This window comes from Anticarsia gemmatalis, chromosome 7, assembly GCF_050436995.1.
Source record: "Anticarsia gemmatalis isolate Benzon Research Colony breed Stoneville strain chromosome 7, ilAntGemm2 primary, whole genome shotgun sequence".
NCBI lineage: Eukaryota > Metazoa > Arthropoda > Insecta > Lepidoptera > Erebidae > Anticarsia > Anticarsia gemmatalis.
The window spans coordinates 5,737,339-5,756,221 of NC_134751.1; the positions used below are offsets into that span (position 1 = coordinate 5,737,339).

The following is an 18,883-nucleotide window of genomic DNA, read 5'->3' on the forward strand; positions in this document are numbered from 1 at the left end:
TTATTATCAACTGTCAGTGTCAGCTGTCAGTCAATAATGTCATTCGTTGTTTGTCATTATTTTCTGTAGTTTGGTCAACCTACTGGTTTCCTATTGGATACTACTTGAGCAGGGTCAGCATAATGATTACTATGATTAGCTACATCTCTTTCACTCCTGAGGCATTTTACAATAGTAAAGCTGAATAGAAAATATTCAAATACCTCCTCCATTTCTAGTCCTTTACTTGTCAAGTTGTCAATCCTGTCATAATCTAAGTACCTCGAATGGAAGACGAAAAGCGGAAAATTCGTCGTTTCTTATAAATTAAAACATTTACACAAATCTTTTTTCACTATTCATAAAAGAAATTAAAATAATGGACTATTAGCGTCGATAAAACATTCTATTTTAAAAAGCTATCTTCAGTATTTGTGAGCCCTACATTCCTATCTATTGGTCAATCGTGGTTGTTTACTATTTTTCGTGTAAATAATGTTTTAGTTAGCTATTAGAAAATCATGAATAAGTGGATCTCAGTGTGCATTTTACCCGTGTGTGTATCTGTATTGTGGTATTTTCCGTTTATATGGAGCGTTATATATTTATTAATTCTCAGTTTATTTCTGGTGATAGCTGTTTTTGTTTTAACGCTTTGGGGTCACGTATCGTTATCGTCACCACACCAAACTAATCTATTTTTAATAGATAAACTGGAGAAAGATGTGCGACAAATCGAGGAGACACTGAAGGTAAATAATTAATGATTCAAAAATAACATTTTAAATATTGTTTAAAATATAAATAAACCAATTATACATTTGAATTAACAGGAAGATCAATCAAATTGGCCTCACGCTACGAAAAAGACCCATTTACCTGTTATATTTGGACGTACAGTAGATAGCCAGCTGCAGTTACTAATTGATTATGTACTAAGAGATTTTGTGGCCCGCTGGCTGAAGGAATTGTGTCATAAACCTGAACCAGTGCTAGATAAATTCAAGGAGCATGTTTGGGGAGCTGTGCAAAACTTGTATGAGAGGATGCTACGTATTGATGCTGAGAAACTACTGGCCAGTGATATGGTGACTAAAATCACACAGCATTTTGAGAGAATTAGAATTGCCAGGAGTTGTGCGTAAGTATACATTTAAAGCTATACTTGAATCAAAACATAATAAGTAACAAATAATTAGAGTATATTCCAGTTGTTCAAATAAATAAAAAAGTTTCTAGATTTCATATAAGTGTATATTATAATAAGATGACCATAGCAATTTATATGTTTTGTTTTGTTTCTAGATGCAATTAATTTCAATGTCATCAAGGCATCTTTTAGTAAACATTTTGAAAATAAATCTGTGGACAACCCACATATACCATGTTTATTTCAGTAATTTAATTTGTTTACATTTTTATAATTTATGCATGTTTTCCAGATTGGAACTGAACCAAGCTCCAGTATTTGCTTTGGCTCCACACTTAATGTCCTGTGAGACAGAGTTGCACTACTTAAGGCAGATTAGTGAATTAATTATCATGTTCCTGATGCCAAGGTGTTACTCCCTGTCACCTGCTTCTCATCTCATGAGGGAGATACTGGCTTGCAAGGGTAAGGAGATTGTAATTCTTTTAAAAAGGTTAAAGATGCTTAATGGCATTGTAGAAGTTTTTTTGAAAATTCATGTATTTATTGAATACTCATTTCTATGTATTTATAAAAAATTAAATACTTCTTGTTACCTGCATATTGTGTCTATGATCATACACATAAGAATAATAATGTTAACAACATATTTTCGTAGTTTTTGATAATCAATAGGTTTTTTTTTGCCTAACTATCAATCCAGGATTATATTATGACAAATCAACATTTTATTTTATAATCCAAATGCCTCTTGTCTTTATATACCATTCTTTTTATAATTTATAGTTTTGCAGCCAGCAATAGACCTAGTCACAGAGCCAGACTACATCAATCAGAAAATCATTCAATATTTGGAAGCTCAAAAAGAGGTAGACGCCATGCATGTTCGGACGCACGAATACGCCAAAACATTCGAGGATTACATACGTTTAATCAACAGCTGTAATAACGTCGACACACTGAAACGGTTACGGTGAGTGCACAGTGATAACAACGCTTATTACTTTCACTTAATAACGGAATTTTGGAACATATTTAATCAAGTATCCGTTCCGATTTAGATAAAGACTTGATTTTGATTTTTTAACTCATAGTAATGTAGTTTTTTCTGTAGTTGCCTTCGGTTAGTATTGCTTCCTGATTAGCTAATATCAGTTTGACGCACATAAAAACCTTTTGGATATCGGCCTTCGTAACGATTTGAATAGTTTACGAAATTATTCATAGTACCTCAATTATAATCATATTAATAACTCGGCCGTTTACATTTGATATTAACATATTAATACTGGCCTTGCACCGCGTCTTCTCTCGTGGTTAAGCCCGCTTAGAAGCGTTATGTTGTATCTGCGGTTTTACGTAACCTCTGATCAGACTAGATTTAATTAAATGTAGTAGATGTTGTATTAATGTAGAAGTATTTAATTATATAATAGATTGTGTAATATAATTTAATCTGCATTTGAACTGGTATTATAAAGATAACTTACTTAGTAAGCTGATAGACTTTTGAACAAGTTATACGAAATCGAAACATATCGCTTAAACACTCATCGTTCATAGATAAGTATGACTTTGTAGCAAAGCAAAGTCAAGAACTAGTTCAATACAATGTAGGTGGGTATGTTGATTCATCATGTACCTATCACATACATACATAATATCACGCCTGATACCTGAAGGAGGATGAAATACGAGTTTCGCCATTTACAATGTTAGTCGATGTGATAAGGGGCGATCCTGTTGCCATATACCGAGCACTTTTCCAAACTCCGGACTACTATCGAGACCAATCTTACCTATATACAAATATTTATAATTCGGATTTGGTCGAACATGATTCAACAACCGTCTTCCTTGTCCCAGTACCTATATTGTTTCTTTTCAGCTACGACATAGTAACACAAATAATGCAAGCGACGACTCTTCAAAACGTGAAGCGAGCTAAAGGCGTAGACATCGATTTAATAGAGAAAAGTGGTGCGCAGAATGTGAGCCGCCAACAAGTAGCTGATGCGAAGAAACTAAAGAGATACATTAACCAATTGACTATTGCCAAAGCTGAGTGTGAAACAGCTCTCAGGAAGTTGGGATGGGATGGCGCTTTTCCTACAGTGGAGTCTGATAGCAAGGTAAATGTTTAAGTATTCTCTCTCCATAAGCGGAATAAAGAACCTCTTCTCGAAACTAGGTCAAGTAAGCTAATACAAAAGGGAGGCTCAAAGCGAATATAATGTCTTTAACAATGTGTTACTCGTTGAATATACTCTTCTGACAGTCAGTTTTTTGTCTAACTATGTTGGTACTATATAGGTAGTTACCGTTACTTTGTCGTTCGTCACTAATATAGGAACGTGAATGATGATCGCGTTATGAGTAATATCCTAATCACAATTAACGGTTGAGACTCTTTACAGTTAGTAAGATACAAATTATTATATCGTTGTTTTGATTGCGCTCATGTAGAATAACACCTATACTCGGGCCCATTTCAAAGGCGAACTAAGTCATGTAATTTTATCGGAGTCTCTCGCTCACACTTACATATTGTCACATTCCTATAATTCTTTTGATTATGACGTAGTTCGCACGTTTGTAACGCCATGAGTATTATTATTATAAATGGTGAGCTATAGTGCTTTTTGCATTGATCTCAATAATCGTAAACTTTATTTCAGACGATACCACTACATAAGATAATGGAAAGCGTGACGGGTCGGCGGTATCTCTCTATGTTCTTAGAGACGATGTGCTCGCAAGGTCTCGTGGGTTTCTGGAGCGCGGTGGAGGAGCTACGCCACAGTCCTCGCAGCAGCTGGCACCAGCTCGGCGCTGAAATATTCTATACTTACATCAGATCACCTAGTGCTGAGATTAAAGTTGATAAGGTATGTCCCTTCAAACTTTAGTTACCAGTATTTTGGGGCCCACTTATATTTTAATTGATTATTGTGAAAGGCGGTCGTTTGGACTCACGAATGGATCATCCATTAGTTTTCCAACGAAGCGTCTTTTAAGGTCTTACATAGAAACACAGACCTTTGAGTTTGAAAGATTTTAAAAATCCTGAAGCTTTGATGTATTTGTTTATTGGTTAAAGTATATTCCCATCTATCATAATTACTCTCCTTTACTTTTAAACACCTACTTCACTACAAAGTGGACTGGTAGTAAATCCCTTTGGCACTAAATCCACCTGTATACAACTTTGTACATGAAATTTTAATAAATAAATATTTCAGGACACAAGAAAAAGAATGGAAGCGTTCCTACTAGGCGACAAAGGCCCAGAAGTGTTCTACGAAGTTCAAGACACGGTCGTGGACACGATACAAGAGAAATACTACCACTCTTTCCTTATGAGCGATCAGTACAAGGCGTTGATCGCTGAACTGGCTACAGAAGAGGCTAATAAAGGTATTTATTTAATATTTTTCTTATGTTTTGTTAAAATCCCGCGTTTGGAAATATTTGCTGATTTTTTTTGTTTAGTTTATTTGTTAATTTTCATTACATTTATAAGGGTTAGTAACTATTTCATTGACGTTTTTGCTAACGTTAAATAGGAGGCTTCAATTCATACCGTACCTATCGCAAGCGAAATCTGCAATGATATAATTCTTTCATCATTTCAACATGCTCTTATATAAGAAACAGTTAAAATTCCTTCACGTTGTGGTAAAAATATATTGGATATCTTGTAGTCCGGTAGTGCTTGGGCTAAATACATTTAATTTATGTGATTTCAGACATAAGCTCAGATCGATCACCGATCGAAGACCGACAGTTATCCAACGAGTCTGTATCGTCAGCGGAGAGCGTCGCAGGCACATTGCACCTTACAGAACATTCTACTTACGCTAGGAGAAAACTTGATGAGTTACAGGAACGACATAATAATAAAATACAGGTCTGTAAGAATAATATACTTACGCTTATACTTTAATCAAAGGCATACGAAAGGCTATATAATATACATTTATGCATAATTTCAGTGCGTATTAGCTAAGCATCTAACATTAGTTGAAAATTGACTGACATTTATGTAGATGTTCATGATTGAACGAGCGCGTACGTACACGTACGCTAGCGTATACGCTCGTAGAAACCCCTTTCTGAAGTAATTTTGTCAATTATACGAGCACAAAAATGATCGTATTTAGTCAATAGTAAACATTTTATAGGCCCCAGTTTGATCACTGGTCAACTATCCTATAGTATCCGATAGATTATCAGACCTTTTCATACACTACCTTTTTTGTCTGATAGGTTATACTAAACCCATCCTAATTCAAATTAAATACCTATTTCAGGCGTTAGCAGCCCTCCGCGCTTCTTTAAAACCTGAGTCTCCCGCGCTATCGATGTTGGCCAACGAAGTAGAGAAGTTGGCGGGGGAACAGATGCGGCTAGAAGCACACCTGGCGCGGACAGACACGTGGGCAGAACATCTGGGCAGTTGGCGAGCTACTGTACATAGCGCTGAGGTATGTCGTCACGATTTTATACATTTTGTTCATCTATTACTATAAATCTTATTAAAGTTCATACCTTATAAAATGTATGTAAAGTACTAAAAATTAAGTAGTTTTGAAAGTTTCATTTGACGAATTTTATTGAATGCAAAACTCTGTTGGCGCCTTTGAATGACTTCAGAGGCACTGATTAATAAACGTCAATTTTGTAAACCTAAAAAAAATCGAAAATTTGTTATTGATTTATTAACCAGATTTTTAGTTATACACTTATTAATCATGGTCGGAGTGTCTCCATTCAGAGATTTGCAGAAAAAAATGTTGCCGTACTACTATAATTTTGGATTGACATTTTATTTTAGGTGATAGACGAGTCAAAGCCGCCGCAGTTCGTGATAGTAGTGCACATGGCGGAACAGGAAACGCATAACGACGAGAGACCTGAACAAATCACCACCGGCTGGGTACTACTTAGGACTTTGAACGAATTTCAGGTAACATACGACATTACAATTTAGTTACAATAATTATAAACTCTTGTTACATCGTTGGAAATAGACTGTATATATACGTGCACACTATGTGTATACCTAAGCGTTAAGAATACGTATATGTCAAAGGTATACGTGCTTGTACGCACGTAACATTACGTGAAACATAACACACAATACATAACGTGAAAATTTGTTGATACAAAACTATACCTTCCATTGCGTTTTTCCATTTCACGACGGAGTGTACATTTCTCTTTTCATACGCCAAGCTTTCTAGTACTCTGCTATTTGTTTTTCTGTTTCTCTACAGTCCAAGTCACTAGGATGTTGGTGATCTGCCCACTGTTTTCATATTAATTATTAACGCTAAACTGTATGTGATTTCTTTCAGGAGTTACATCGAAAACTACGGCCTATGTGTTCAGAATTAAAGAATTTAGAACTTCCATCGAATTCATTCAAGTTTCTATTTGGCAAGAATGATAAAAATTCTTTAGAAAAAGCTAAGACGTTAATACAAAAATACTTAGAGGTAAGTAATGTATATCATACAAATTCATATAAAAAATATATAAATTACGTCATTTTGCTCATTAAACATTCAAGTAGGTCAATCTAAATTGATCTTTATGACTATGAATATAGAGTACAAAATACAATCGAAACGATTTATTTTCAGTTTGTTTTAGAAGACGATAGATTAAACCAAAGTGAAGCTTTATACACGTTCCTCAACCCGAGTTCGGAGTATTTGAAACAGGGTGACCTACCAAAGAAAAATAAATTCTCATTTTCTACGTTATTTAAGAGGTAAGTTATATCTGTTCTCTTTCTTTTCTTTACAACTTATTTTCAAATGCCAAATTGGTCTATAAGATAAAGGACTGACTTAACGAAAACATAACTTGTAAAATGTACGTACTATTTGTCATGCTATGTTTATGTTTCATTAATTATTGTTGTATTGATATTAAAATTATCACAGACAGCTTAAACATATTTTACCCCAACAAAAATACGAAACTGATAATGCTATATTAAATTTCTGTAGTAACATTTTGACATTTTTTAAAGAGTGGTTGATTTGGCTGAAGTCAACCGCCCTATTTAAAACATAATAATATTTTTCCAGCACAAGTAGTGAAGCGACGAACAGATCGTCACAAGAGAAAGAAGCGTTCACTCATTTATCTGCTGACGAGGATGAAATATCTTTATATCTCGACGGCAACGGCGCCGATGGTGGAAGTAAAAGTATGACCAGTTCTTTGCGAGGTAAGCTTGCCTACACATACATAAATATTAACCAATTAAAACTATTTTACCGTAACTCTAACTTAATATATCGTAATAAATAATAAAAAAGAATAAATTTAACCCATTAATGTCCCACTGCTGGGCAAGGGTCTCCTCCCGTAATGAGGGAGGCGTTAGGCCTTGAGTCCACCACGCTGGCCAAGTGCGGATTGGTATATATCGTAACAAAATAAAATTATTCTAAACTTAACAACAAAAAGAAGAATTTATTTAGGCTACTATTCCTAACAGCTTTAGATTGATCACAATTTTCTGATTGCCTATCGAAAAACACTGATATTTCAAATAATAATTATATGAAAACCGTACGTGCCGATGGCCAACGGGTATGATAGTATCTATAATGATAAGTTCAAATTAAACACTGTAGAATAAATAATTTTTCCACTACTTTACCGATCCTAACCAGTAGCGCGATTCTGTATAGATTTTATCTTTCGGGTATCGAAATGTTGACATTCAAAATGTACTGCAAAAATAATTTCTACGACGCCCACTAGAGGCGCTGAACGGATTGTCAAACAAAATTTTTCGATAGCTATCCGGATGCGGTAGTCGATAGTAGTAGAGAATTGCGACACTGTTCTCATAGTGTTGGCGTCCTTAATCATTCTCAAATGATATTATTATACTGACGTGTCACGTCATATTCAGGTGCGGGCGCAATAGCAGAGGAGCGAGACAGTATAGCAGAGCCGCTGTACGCGTTGTTAAGCGAGATGTTCGACATGCGCGGCGTGTTCCGGTGGCTCAGGAAAACACTCGTCACCTTCGTACAGATCACATACGGAAGAACTATCAACAGGTAACATACAAGTAAAAATTAAGAAGTAGTATAAATGCCACCTAGGAAATCAAATAATTTTGAGAAATCCGCCTGTTTTATTTATTTTATATAAAAATACAATAAAAAAGTGCTCTGTAGATGGCGCTAGTGTAGTTAAGGGTTATTTTGCGCTAGTTACTTGTCTTGAAATCATAATGTTTCATCTTGAGCTTTGAGTATTGTTTTGAGAACGGTACATTGATTTTTATTGCCTTTCTCATGATTAGTGTAGACAATGCTGACGATAATAATGGATGTTCGAAAAAAACTACCAATACAAAAAATCAACATACATTTGTATAGTGTGTTAGGTTTTCTAAATTACATTTGTTTGTTTCAGACAAATCAAAGAGACGATAACATGGTTGTTCTCTGAACAAATGTTGCACTACTACATCAGTGTGGTGTTAAAGTCGTGGTGGCCGGGCGGTGTGCTCTCAGAAAATACTTCCAATAGAAATTTCCAAGATAAAGGTAAGCCTCTATATTTTTTATAAAAAGAAACATGTTCGCTTAGCATTTTTAAAGATGTTAATAATATTTAAAGATACGAAAAATTGTAAAAAAATAACGAACCTTAAATTTCGAGATAGTCGTGGCAATAATTAGCTTAACCACCTGCCACGGCGCTGAGTTGTGTTATGTGTGTAACCGCCTAAGCGCTGCAATCTCAATTTACATTTTCACTTATATATTTCTAAAAATACATTTACATAGCAGTTATTCATTGTTAAAAAATCAGTAAAATCTCTACATTTATCGACTATCGAGAACCTTTTAGCTATCGAAAAATGTATGTAGAATCGAATCAGCGCCTCTAGCGGGCGCTGTAGGAACTATCTTCCAGTACATTTGAAATGTCAAATTTTCAATGCTCGTTAGACTGTAGAGAATCGCGATACAGGTCGGTATCCTTTTCTTATGGCTGGTTTACACAGTGCGTGTGGCTGCCTGACCAGTAGGCAGCTAATCGCTTTGTGTACTCGTACGCCAGTAGCTCGGCTCGCCTTTGCTACTGCTCAGTCCGAGTCGTGCCGCGATAAAAACAAAACTCATATCTCTATTTCGATAGATTTTCTTGTTCTCTGTAGAGTTTCATAAATAAAATATTATTGTCAAAAGACCATCTATCTGTAGCCATTTCGAACTCGATTTAGTACACTGGCGTAGCACACATAAAACACGGCTTCTAATCACAACTGTCGAGCTAGCACTGGCGAGTTACTGCCGAACGCGTCCAAACGATGCGAGCGACGCACGAGCCGCTGGCATGTGCGAGTTGCTGCCGGCCGAGCAGGCGAGTGAAAACAAAAAATGTTGAAGTAACTCGGATGCGAGATACTGACCAACTCGAACGTACGAGTTACTCGTAAGTTACGTCCGAACAGTGGGAGTAACTGCAGTGCAGCTACTCGGAAGGCTTACTCGTACGCTAGCTCGCACTGTGTAAACCAGCCATTAGTCCTTTTTATAATAAGTTCTGTGTTCTGTCCGCACAGAGCACACGCGCACACTCGCGCTGCAGCAGCTGAGCGACAGCGTGCTGGACGCGCTGTCGTCGCTCGTTGGCGCGCAGGCCGCGGCGCGCGGCGCGCACAAGCTGTTCCACACGCTGCAGAACACCACGCACAACAAACAACTCTTCTATGTGAGTACAACTATACTACCATTTTAACGTCATCCGAGTGTTCCCCCCCTTTAGATATTCTGTGACGAACCAAGGTTTTTCCAGCGTGCAACGTTGGTGTGAAATCTTAAGTCTAATCTCATCCGATTTGTGAGCCAGTAACCAAAGACAACATCATAAATTCTCGTTTCGACAATAAAATCAAACTAAAATTTTAGACGACTTTTAAATGATTAAATCAGGGAATCGTGTCTATCACAAAGGTTAGCGCAAAAATCTCTGAGTACCTATATATTAAGTGTAAATTATTGCTCCTTATTTAAAATCGAAAATCAAATTCTACATAATATACCCTTATAAAGAAACAAAACATTCAACAACTCAGTCATATATTACAGAACCAATAACGTAAAATTTAACTACAACCTTCAGTTTTATCTTCGGTTCCACAAGACCGTATATAAGAGTACACGGCTATGCCAGTGACGACCGCGCAAGAGACAGGGCCAAACATATACACCGCCAAAGCAATAAACAGTACAGCCATGCCGATAATAATCACGTACAGTCTTGGAGTCACCACAGATACCGACACTCGTTCGGGAGTACTGGCCATATATGATATAGTCTGTAAACATAAATTATATTGAGATTAATGTAAACATAAACAATATTGGTATTAAAAATAAAAAGGTCGTTGAACTGGTGATAAAAGGAATGTAAATAGTGCTTACACTGTATGAAACGTTTTCTGGGTTGCTGACAAATAATATTTTCTCTCCGAGGAGGTCCTCTGGAAAAAAACAATGCATCATTAAATGCGCACAAGAAACGTTAAATCCGCTTGTTTACTTCTACTTTTGTTATAGGCTATTTCATTATTTAGCAAAATGTTTTGTTCCTTGGTTTTAAATTCCCTCGTGTTTTTATCGTAGAGGAATACTGCTGGTTTATTGTGCCGTGTCATACTTTAACTACTTACGAGTACTAAATAACTGAACTTTTTATGTTTGATCATTTAATAGAGAAAGAAAGCTTACCACTACATCCAACTCCAATTTTATTCAATTCATCCAGTTCCCCTTTCCTTATAGTAATAGTGCTATAGTCTTCACTATAACGGTACATTTCAGCTGCTAACACAGTAGTGAAGTTCTCCTTGCTCTGTTCTTTGTTCGCGACGAATCTTCTTTGTATCTCGTTCAGGAATAAAAATGTTCTGGATCTTTGACATAGCTGAGGAAAGAAATTGTTTTTTTTTTAAGTTTATAATGCGTGTGATTGATGGTTTTTGAACGTTTACATTTATTGAAGTTCGTAAAGTGGAATTTGTTATTTGTAATGAATGTGATGTGACCCATTAGGGTTATAGTATTTTAGTTCTTACTGCGTTGAAAAACGCAATCGTCGTTAATTTACTTTTCGCATAAAAATGTTCTGAATATTTAGTTTTAGACACCTAAAAGTACATATTCGGGACATTTTAGACGAAAAGTATTTATGTATAAATGTATTTATGTATAAATATTAATTTTTTATGTATATTTTGTATACTGCATAACTTATAGCTAATAGTTATAATAGCGTCATAATGTCATACGACTGTGTCTTTACATTAAATAAATAGGAAGTTTTTCCAGCGTGACGTTATCATGTGGGAGTCATGTCTGGAGATGAAAACAAAATAATCTTCATTTGTAACAGGATGTTCAGAAGTTTTAATCCTAATAAATTGCATTGCTTCAAAATCTTGATATTTTTGAACAAGAAAGAATTAATTTTGGTTTTTATTCAGTACGAATATAGAGCATCATCGGCACAAACATTTTTTTTAAATGCAACTTGTCTTTAAGCCGCGTATGTATAATAACGTTAGCTTTCATGAAAGCTAAAGAGAGAACGCGATTTTGTGAACTTTTAATGTTTGTTAAATTTGGTAATCTCCGAAACCGTAAAGAAATTTGTACCGTTTGAAAGGTGTTTTATTCCTAAGCTATATTATAGACTACGTATTAAGTTTGTAGGTGTAAGAAAATCCAGTACAACCCTGGCCAAGTCTGTACGGGCCGCAAGTTGCTTTAAAAAGTGCCAAAAGCTTTAAAAATAGTGAACCTAACTATTGTTACTAAGAACTTCTAGGCGGTATATTTAGTACTCTCTAATAAGTCTCGCTTCAGTTCGATCCCAATAGACAGGCTCCTTCGATCTTTATCAGTGAGGTGTGGAAACAAGTGACAGTTGACAAGATAATTACAGATATTTGGCACACGACTGCCGCATGCACAGATAACAATTTACTCGGTAATTAATTTAAATCTTGTTTGACGTTTATTTTTTTTTAAAACACATTGTGCCTATTATCAGTGGGTTCATTTATTTTTATATCTAGCTGAACTCGTTTTTTTTCACTTGTAATGAAAACATTTTTTTTCCTTGAGACTGTCGTGATTAGCTAAAGCCGGTGGGTTTAGCTTATAGATTTTATTGTCAGATTATTTATAGAAGTTTCAGTCTTGGGCGTTATAAATTTTGGAAGCTGCTGGATAAGTCATGAGAACCCTTCTTCTTTGTAATCAAATGGTTAGTGGTTAACCTAGTGTCAAAGTTTTTCAAGCCGCTTGAAGGCCTTTGACGCGAGTAAACAATTAAACATCTGTTATCTTAATTGATAACAGCCGGGACTGACTTTTTACGTGCAGAGAGACACCCAGTTCAAATACCACTACGCGGTCACCCATCTATGGCAAGACCGTGTCAAAGTTAGCTTAACCCACAGGTCATTTACCGACCTTTGGGCGCCTCATTCATGAGAACCCTGAAACCTTGAAACTGCATCTTAACGCAATCATAAATTGAATTAAATTGATATCATTAACGTCGTCGTTTGATGAAATGAAAACCTTCAATATGATCATAATTTTAAAGGAATCGCGACATGCAAGCGATAAACTACACGAATTATATTTAACCCCGCGAGTATTTTCATAAATTGCGTGAGCATTTGATGACAAACAAAAAATATAATTACATTTGATGTTGTAAAATTAAGTTGATCTATTTAAAATCAGAGCAGTGATAGCCGAGTGGTATAAGTTGACACCTCCTAGTCAAGTGGTCGCAGGTTCGAACCCGAGGCAGCACACCAATGACTTTTCGAAGTTATGTGTGTATTAGAAATAATTATCACGTGCTCCAACGGTGAAGGAAAACATCGTGAGGAAACCTTGCATGCCTAAAATTTTATTAATACATTTATTGAGGGCATGCAAAGTCCCCAACCCGCACTTGACCAGCGTGGTGGACTCAAGGCCTAACCCCTCCCTCATTACGGGAGGAGACCCTTGCCCAGCAGTGGGACAGTAATGGGTTAAATTTATTTAAATTTATTTTATTTTAAATCGCGGTTATTTTTGTGATATGTATCATAAATAAAACTATCAAGATGCCAGTTTCGATAACAGTATTCTTAATCTCTAACTAGCGTTGGAACAGGCATTGGTCGGACTTGGACGAATTTAAAGGATTGGCAGTTAGAGTTTGACTCTATGAAAATGGAGTTGCTCGCTAGAAAGCTCTTTTGAATGAAATGGTTAATAAAAAATATTGTTAATAATATTACGCATTGTATGCAAAATAAGCAAATACAATCTTTCTTTCCGTGAAATGTAATTTTTGTAGATGCAATTATTACTAATTCAATGCAAAAACAAGGTAACATTAACAAGTATTCCTTGTTGCACCCAAAAATAAAAGTTTATGTTGGATTAAGTACATATTTCCGACTACGGTATAGGGGTTTTAACCGAGAACCAAAAAAGGGTTAAGCCTTGCTAAAATGATAAAAGAAAACACTTACTTTGTCAGTAATACAGAAATAAACATAGTTATCCTCAGCTATGTAGTGCAGTAAATAAGTTCCATGTGAATACGTCATTTTATTGTTGCACGGCGGCAACTTGGTCAGCACTTGTTCTGCTATCTCCATGAAATTTCCCTCGCACGATGCGAAGTGCGATAGTATGTCCCTTTCACAAGCCACTACACTGAATAGAATAGGCATTTTCACTGTTATTTAGCTTGTTATTGTAGCAATGAAAAATATTTTGGTATGGTTTTTGGTATCACAGATTGTAATGTTTATAAACACTTATGACTGCCTCACATGTAATTTATTAATTATTTTCACTCCAGTCAGCGTTAATATTTCTGTATATCTAAACTATTTTTACTATATCTATTTGCGGAAATAAATTCTATTTTGACTAAAATATTATTATTTAATTAATATTTAATGTAGTGAGGTGATCTTCAACCTCAACGTTGTCTCCACAAAGGTACAAATCTCACTGATAAAACTGGCATACAATCCCAGTGGCATGTCTCCGTCGGTATCGTACAAAATATCGTGGGATCTAAAATTATTGGCCCGTCATTCGGCCGAAAGCGCGTGTTCTCCGCTAAAAATGTCGCCGGCTGTGGTTGATATATGCGAAATGCCGCGACAAGTGTGCGGAAGACGTGTGAAACTGTGAGATGCGCACGTCTATACATCGTCGAGGTATTTATGTGATTCGAAGATCTTCGCCCGATATTTACTGGTTCGATTTTGTGTTATGTTGTTCGATTTTTGTATTGAGATTTGAATGCCTGTATAACATTTTTTTTTTCATCTTTCGAACCTTTTGTAAAAATGGTGTAAAATTTGTATTTAATTTTAACGCGATTTAGTCTCGATTAAAAAATACATAATGTTACATACAAAACGTATTTAAAGTCCTAAAATCCGTAGTTTCGTCGACAAAAATATTCTTTCAGATGTAAAATTTATGACAGTCGTATGTTTACATAGGGAACACTTCTATGCGCCGCTCACTAGATTTGTATAAAGTCAATGTCACGGCTGTAATCCCACTAAAACTGCTCCGCCAAAAATATCTTACATCGTCTACATTGTTGGTACATTTAGATTGACAGGTTTGGCATCAACTTCGTAAATCATGTTTGAAAATTATATACTGAAAATTGGATTGGTTTCCTCATTGATTCTGTCGTTGTCTGGAGTAAGATATTGAGGCATTATAGTTAGATTCCTATAGTAGATAAAAATATAAGTAACGGGCTAGTTAATAGTTGACTAGAAATTGATCAACAGTTTCGTCAATCAGAATCTTCAGAAAGAAAGTTTCGTTTGATAAAGACGGTAGAGTCGATTTACTGATGATAATGAGATGTATTCAGTCTTGCACAGGGCCGCGGTCTTCTGTTAATAATATATTAATTCATTAGATCTATACGTCAATCTAAAATACAGGAGAGCTAGCATAGTTGGTAAATCGTTTGGTAATAACAACTTTTTTTTTCAGGAACTCTTCGAACTCGTGCTCCTTGAAGTATTTCCTGAGCTCAAACGCTACCACTGAATCTCTAGGTAAGGTAAGCCATGACAATAGATATATCAAAGTATAGTTATTATAATCTTACAGGGATCATATCCAAAGGACACTTCGAATATATACGAATGTATAAAATACTCTATAAGAGACATTCATTTATGTTTTAACCTGAACTATATTGGAAACTTCAAAATGACTGCACATATCTTTTTAAATTTTGAAAACTTTTTAATCTATGGCCATAACTTTTTAATAATGGAGCTGTCAATTTATTCTCACAAGTGACAACACTGGTTGAATTTTTAAGCAGTCTATATTTTTAACAAGACATCAATGCCTATCTCTCAGTTACTTTTTATTCTGACATTTTATGCCATATAGAAGCGAAATAAATTGAAAGTCAATGCTACATTTATGAAACAAATCGTACCAAACTGGCGAGACACCTAGTGATATTTTATATGAAAATGAGTCCAGTAGCTGCTCTTTAGAATATTATTATAATCTCTTTGCTAAGTGCAGTGTTGTTATTTGTAACTGTCGCATCTGATTCTGTACTATATATATAATTATATCTCTACTATACATACTGTTGACTGCCATATAGTACGTATGTGGTCATTTAGAGGTACATCAATATTATAACGTATTATAATGATAGAATTAACTTTAAGTTTAGTTTAGTGCAATGATCTCATTATGTTCGTAATATACCTCTTTTGATGTAAACAAGACGTAGCAACGCATTGTTGTGCAGCTTTTTCTCGTAACTTTATTTTTTTGAATTCTAAAATACTCTTTTCCTCTGAATTATTTTATTTACTTTAGGATATGACAAGAATATAATATATTATGGATATAATTTTATTTTAATTTAATATATTTACATATTATTGTGATCAAATGCGCTACGATTGTAATATATGGAATGATTTTAAATATATAAACTGAATGTTATAGATATATCCTTTTAAATAAGTGAGCTTATTGCTGATATAAAATGTTTATATTTTTGTGAATGTTATTTTGTTGATTTGTAGTGGTTGTGCCAAAGAAAGCACTTTTAATGTATTAATGGTCAATGTTATACAGCGGGAGGGAACTTTTTATTTAGCAAATAATAACAGATTACTTTTATTTTTACGGAAAAATCTTCTCTGCTTCTCGTGACAGTGAATCACATATTATCATCGCTTTAACAATTCGCATAAAAAATATACACATGTTTTGTAAACTATCGCGGCTTGTACACTTAATACTAAGAGGCACAACGGGGCTTACGCGCGGTGAAAATTTTAAAGGTTGATGATACCTTATTTATCCTGACGTTTCGATTAAGTTTCATTGATCGAAGTCACGGGCACGATGAGCATCTTATTATAAATATTATTATTTGCTAAATATAAAGTAATTGGCTTCTTCACTGACCAATAGGTATCACTTAATGCATTATAATGTTAAAGTTTATACAATGACAATGTTCCAGTGTTTCTCTCTAAGTATTGTATGTACCTGAATCTGGCAGCTGAATCTCGAACCTTCCCAGTATATTGAGTGCCATTACATAACATAGACATTATCTGAATACCCCAGTAATAGATATAAAAATAAGTACTACGGTCTATGGATATAAATAATATGGTCTACGAATCTACATACTAATGAAAATTAAAAATAACAGTAACAGTAACACAATTCATTCCAATAGACTTACCTACGTATTTTTTACTCATTCTATTTAAGGAACATTTGAAGTTTCAACCGAATACAGTTTTAATATGTATCTAGCTTTTAACGTGATAATAATACAATTATACCAAACATATTCATATCCAAATAGCTTTCATAAATAAGGACCCCATCTGAACCTGTCTTTCCCCTGGTTTCCGAGGTACATTTAACGGTAGTTTATCTATTTAATAGCGTTAAAACTCATTTAAAAAAACGCTATTGAATACATAAACTACCGTTAAATTTACCTCAGAAACCGGGAGTTATACGAACAATATTTTGAAATAAATAATTGGTTATTATACACGACTCTACCAATGATACACTCATATTATATTTCATTCCTTTCTCTTCATCCATTCCTACTGTACATAACCTATAGGTAATTATTATATTAAATGTCATCATACCTCATACACGTAGCACAGTAATATTAGAGTAAAAATTGCTAGCAGCTTCTCAACTAAGTAAAATGGATAAAATTTATCTCAGCCTCATACCCACCTATTGTTATATAACTATAAATTGCAATTATGATTAAATCTATACTAATATTATAAAGCTGAAGAATTTGTTTGTTTGTTTGTTTGAACGCGCTAATCTCAGGAACTGCTGGTCCGATTTGAAAAATTATTTCAGTGTTAGATAGCCCATTTATCGAGGAAGACTTTAGGCTATATATCATCACGCTAAGACCAATAGGAGCAGAGTACCAGTGAAAAATGTTACAAAAACGGGGAAAATTATGTCTCTCTTATGTGACGCAAGCGAAGTTGCGCGGGTCAGCTAGTGTAACTATAAATTGCAATTATGATTAAATAGTACTTATATGTAGCAAAATTATACTTAGTAATGTTCAGATATCGTGTAAGAGTTGTTTTGTGCTTGTCTTATGTTGTGACAGCACTTAGCATTTGTTACGATTGCACTTTCAATACTTTTCTACAGTTTGTACGTACATTTATAAAGCTGGTCTAATCTTATATAACACTAGGACTACTCTATACTGATACTTTTCTTACATTGACAAAATTTTGACTACGAAGTTATTGGAAAATGGTACTATAACTGTTGATGATTATGTGTTATGTTTAATAATGATCAAAATAATTTAAGTGATGAACTAGAATCTATTAGAATGTAAATAAAATATCGATAAAATTATTGTATTAAATGCATTCCAAAAAATATTTTAATGGTCTGAAATCCGAGTATTAAATAAATAAGAGATAAAATATTTTTGTTGCTATCAATAAAACATATTCGTTTTATAGTCTTTCTATCAATTGCATTTATTATCTGCGTATTTCTTAAACAAAAATGTTATTTTCTAATGTTTTTGATGAAGTAACTAAGTAACGTACCTACTACATGTATGTATATTAAACTAAACTATATTGCGTATAAAACTGTCTATTTTTAATAACTTTTTATGTGAGAGACCTAGGTTTTCTAACTGCTCTTTGGAGAAACATTCTGAAAAACTGCAGCCGTGCCGTGTTTAATATATTATATAAATTCTATTCCGCCAAACCTAACCATGTAAAATTATGGACATTATGTCAGGACAATTGTCAGAAAAATACCCTTTCAAACTTCTGAAGTGTTGCCTGAGTAAATACCATCAGTTATACGTCTGGATATTCTTCCATAACATCTGTGACTTTCCCATATTGCTATTTTTCCAATGTGCCGTCAGAAAATCATGGTTCTCGATAATAACTTATGAAACTGTCTATATCTACTAAGTGTTACGTTTCATGTTGTTGACTAAGTGTAAACGACGAGTATGTATGTAATTGTATGGTTAATATGGAATAAAATAGTATGTGTATTTTAATATCTCGTTTCATTCATTGAATATATCTACAGAGGCGACGCTAGAATTACC

The 18,883-nt window shown here is 34.5% G+C and overlaps 2 protein-coding genes across 2 annotated transcripts; one reads left to right on the forward strand and one right to left on the reverse strand.

Moving 5' to 3' along the window:
- Positions 1-240: 240 nt before the first annotated feature.
- On the forward strand, positions 241-18,832 carry snz (sorting nexin snazarus). Its single transcript, XM_076116631.1, has 17 exons — positions 241-731; positions 813-1,120; positions 1,422-1,594; positions 1,916-2,102; positions 3,018-3,261; positions 3,808-4,017; positions 4,372-4,546; positions 4,879-5,039; positions 5,443-5,616; positions 5,967-6,098; positions 6,490-6,630; positions 6,778-6,908; positions 7,231-7,373; positions 8,070-8,220; positions 8,582-8,715; positions 9,741-9,889; positions 15,232-18,832. The coding sequence occupies exons 1-17, from the start codon at positions 501-503 to the stop codon at positions 15,286-15,288; spliced, it is 2,901 nt and encodes a 966-aa protein (XP_075972746.1). The 5' UTR covers positions 241-500; the 3' UTR covers positions 15,289-18,832.
- Positions 10,241-14,658, reverse strand: LOC142974356 (vesicle-associated membrane protein 7-like). Its single transcript, XM_076116632.1, has 4 exons — positions 13,725-14,658; positions 10,909-11,104; positions 10,603-10,661; positions 10,241-10,496 (listed from the first exon to the last, which is right to left on the reverse strand). The coding sequence occupies exons 1-4, from the start codon at positions 13,926-13,928 to the stop codon at positions 10,284-10,286; spliced, it is 672 nt and encodes a 223-aa protein (XP_075972747.1). The 5' UTR covers positions 13,929-14,658; the 3' UTR covers positions 10,241-10,283.
- Positions 18,833-18,883: the final 51 nt, after the last annotated feature.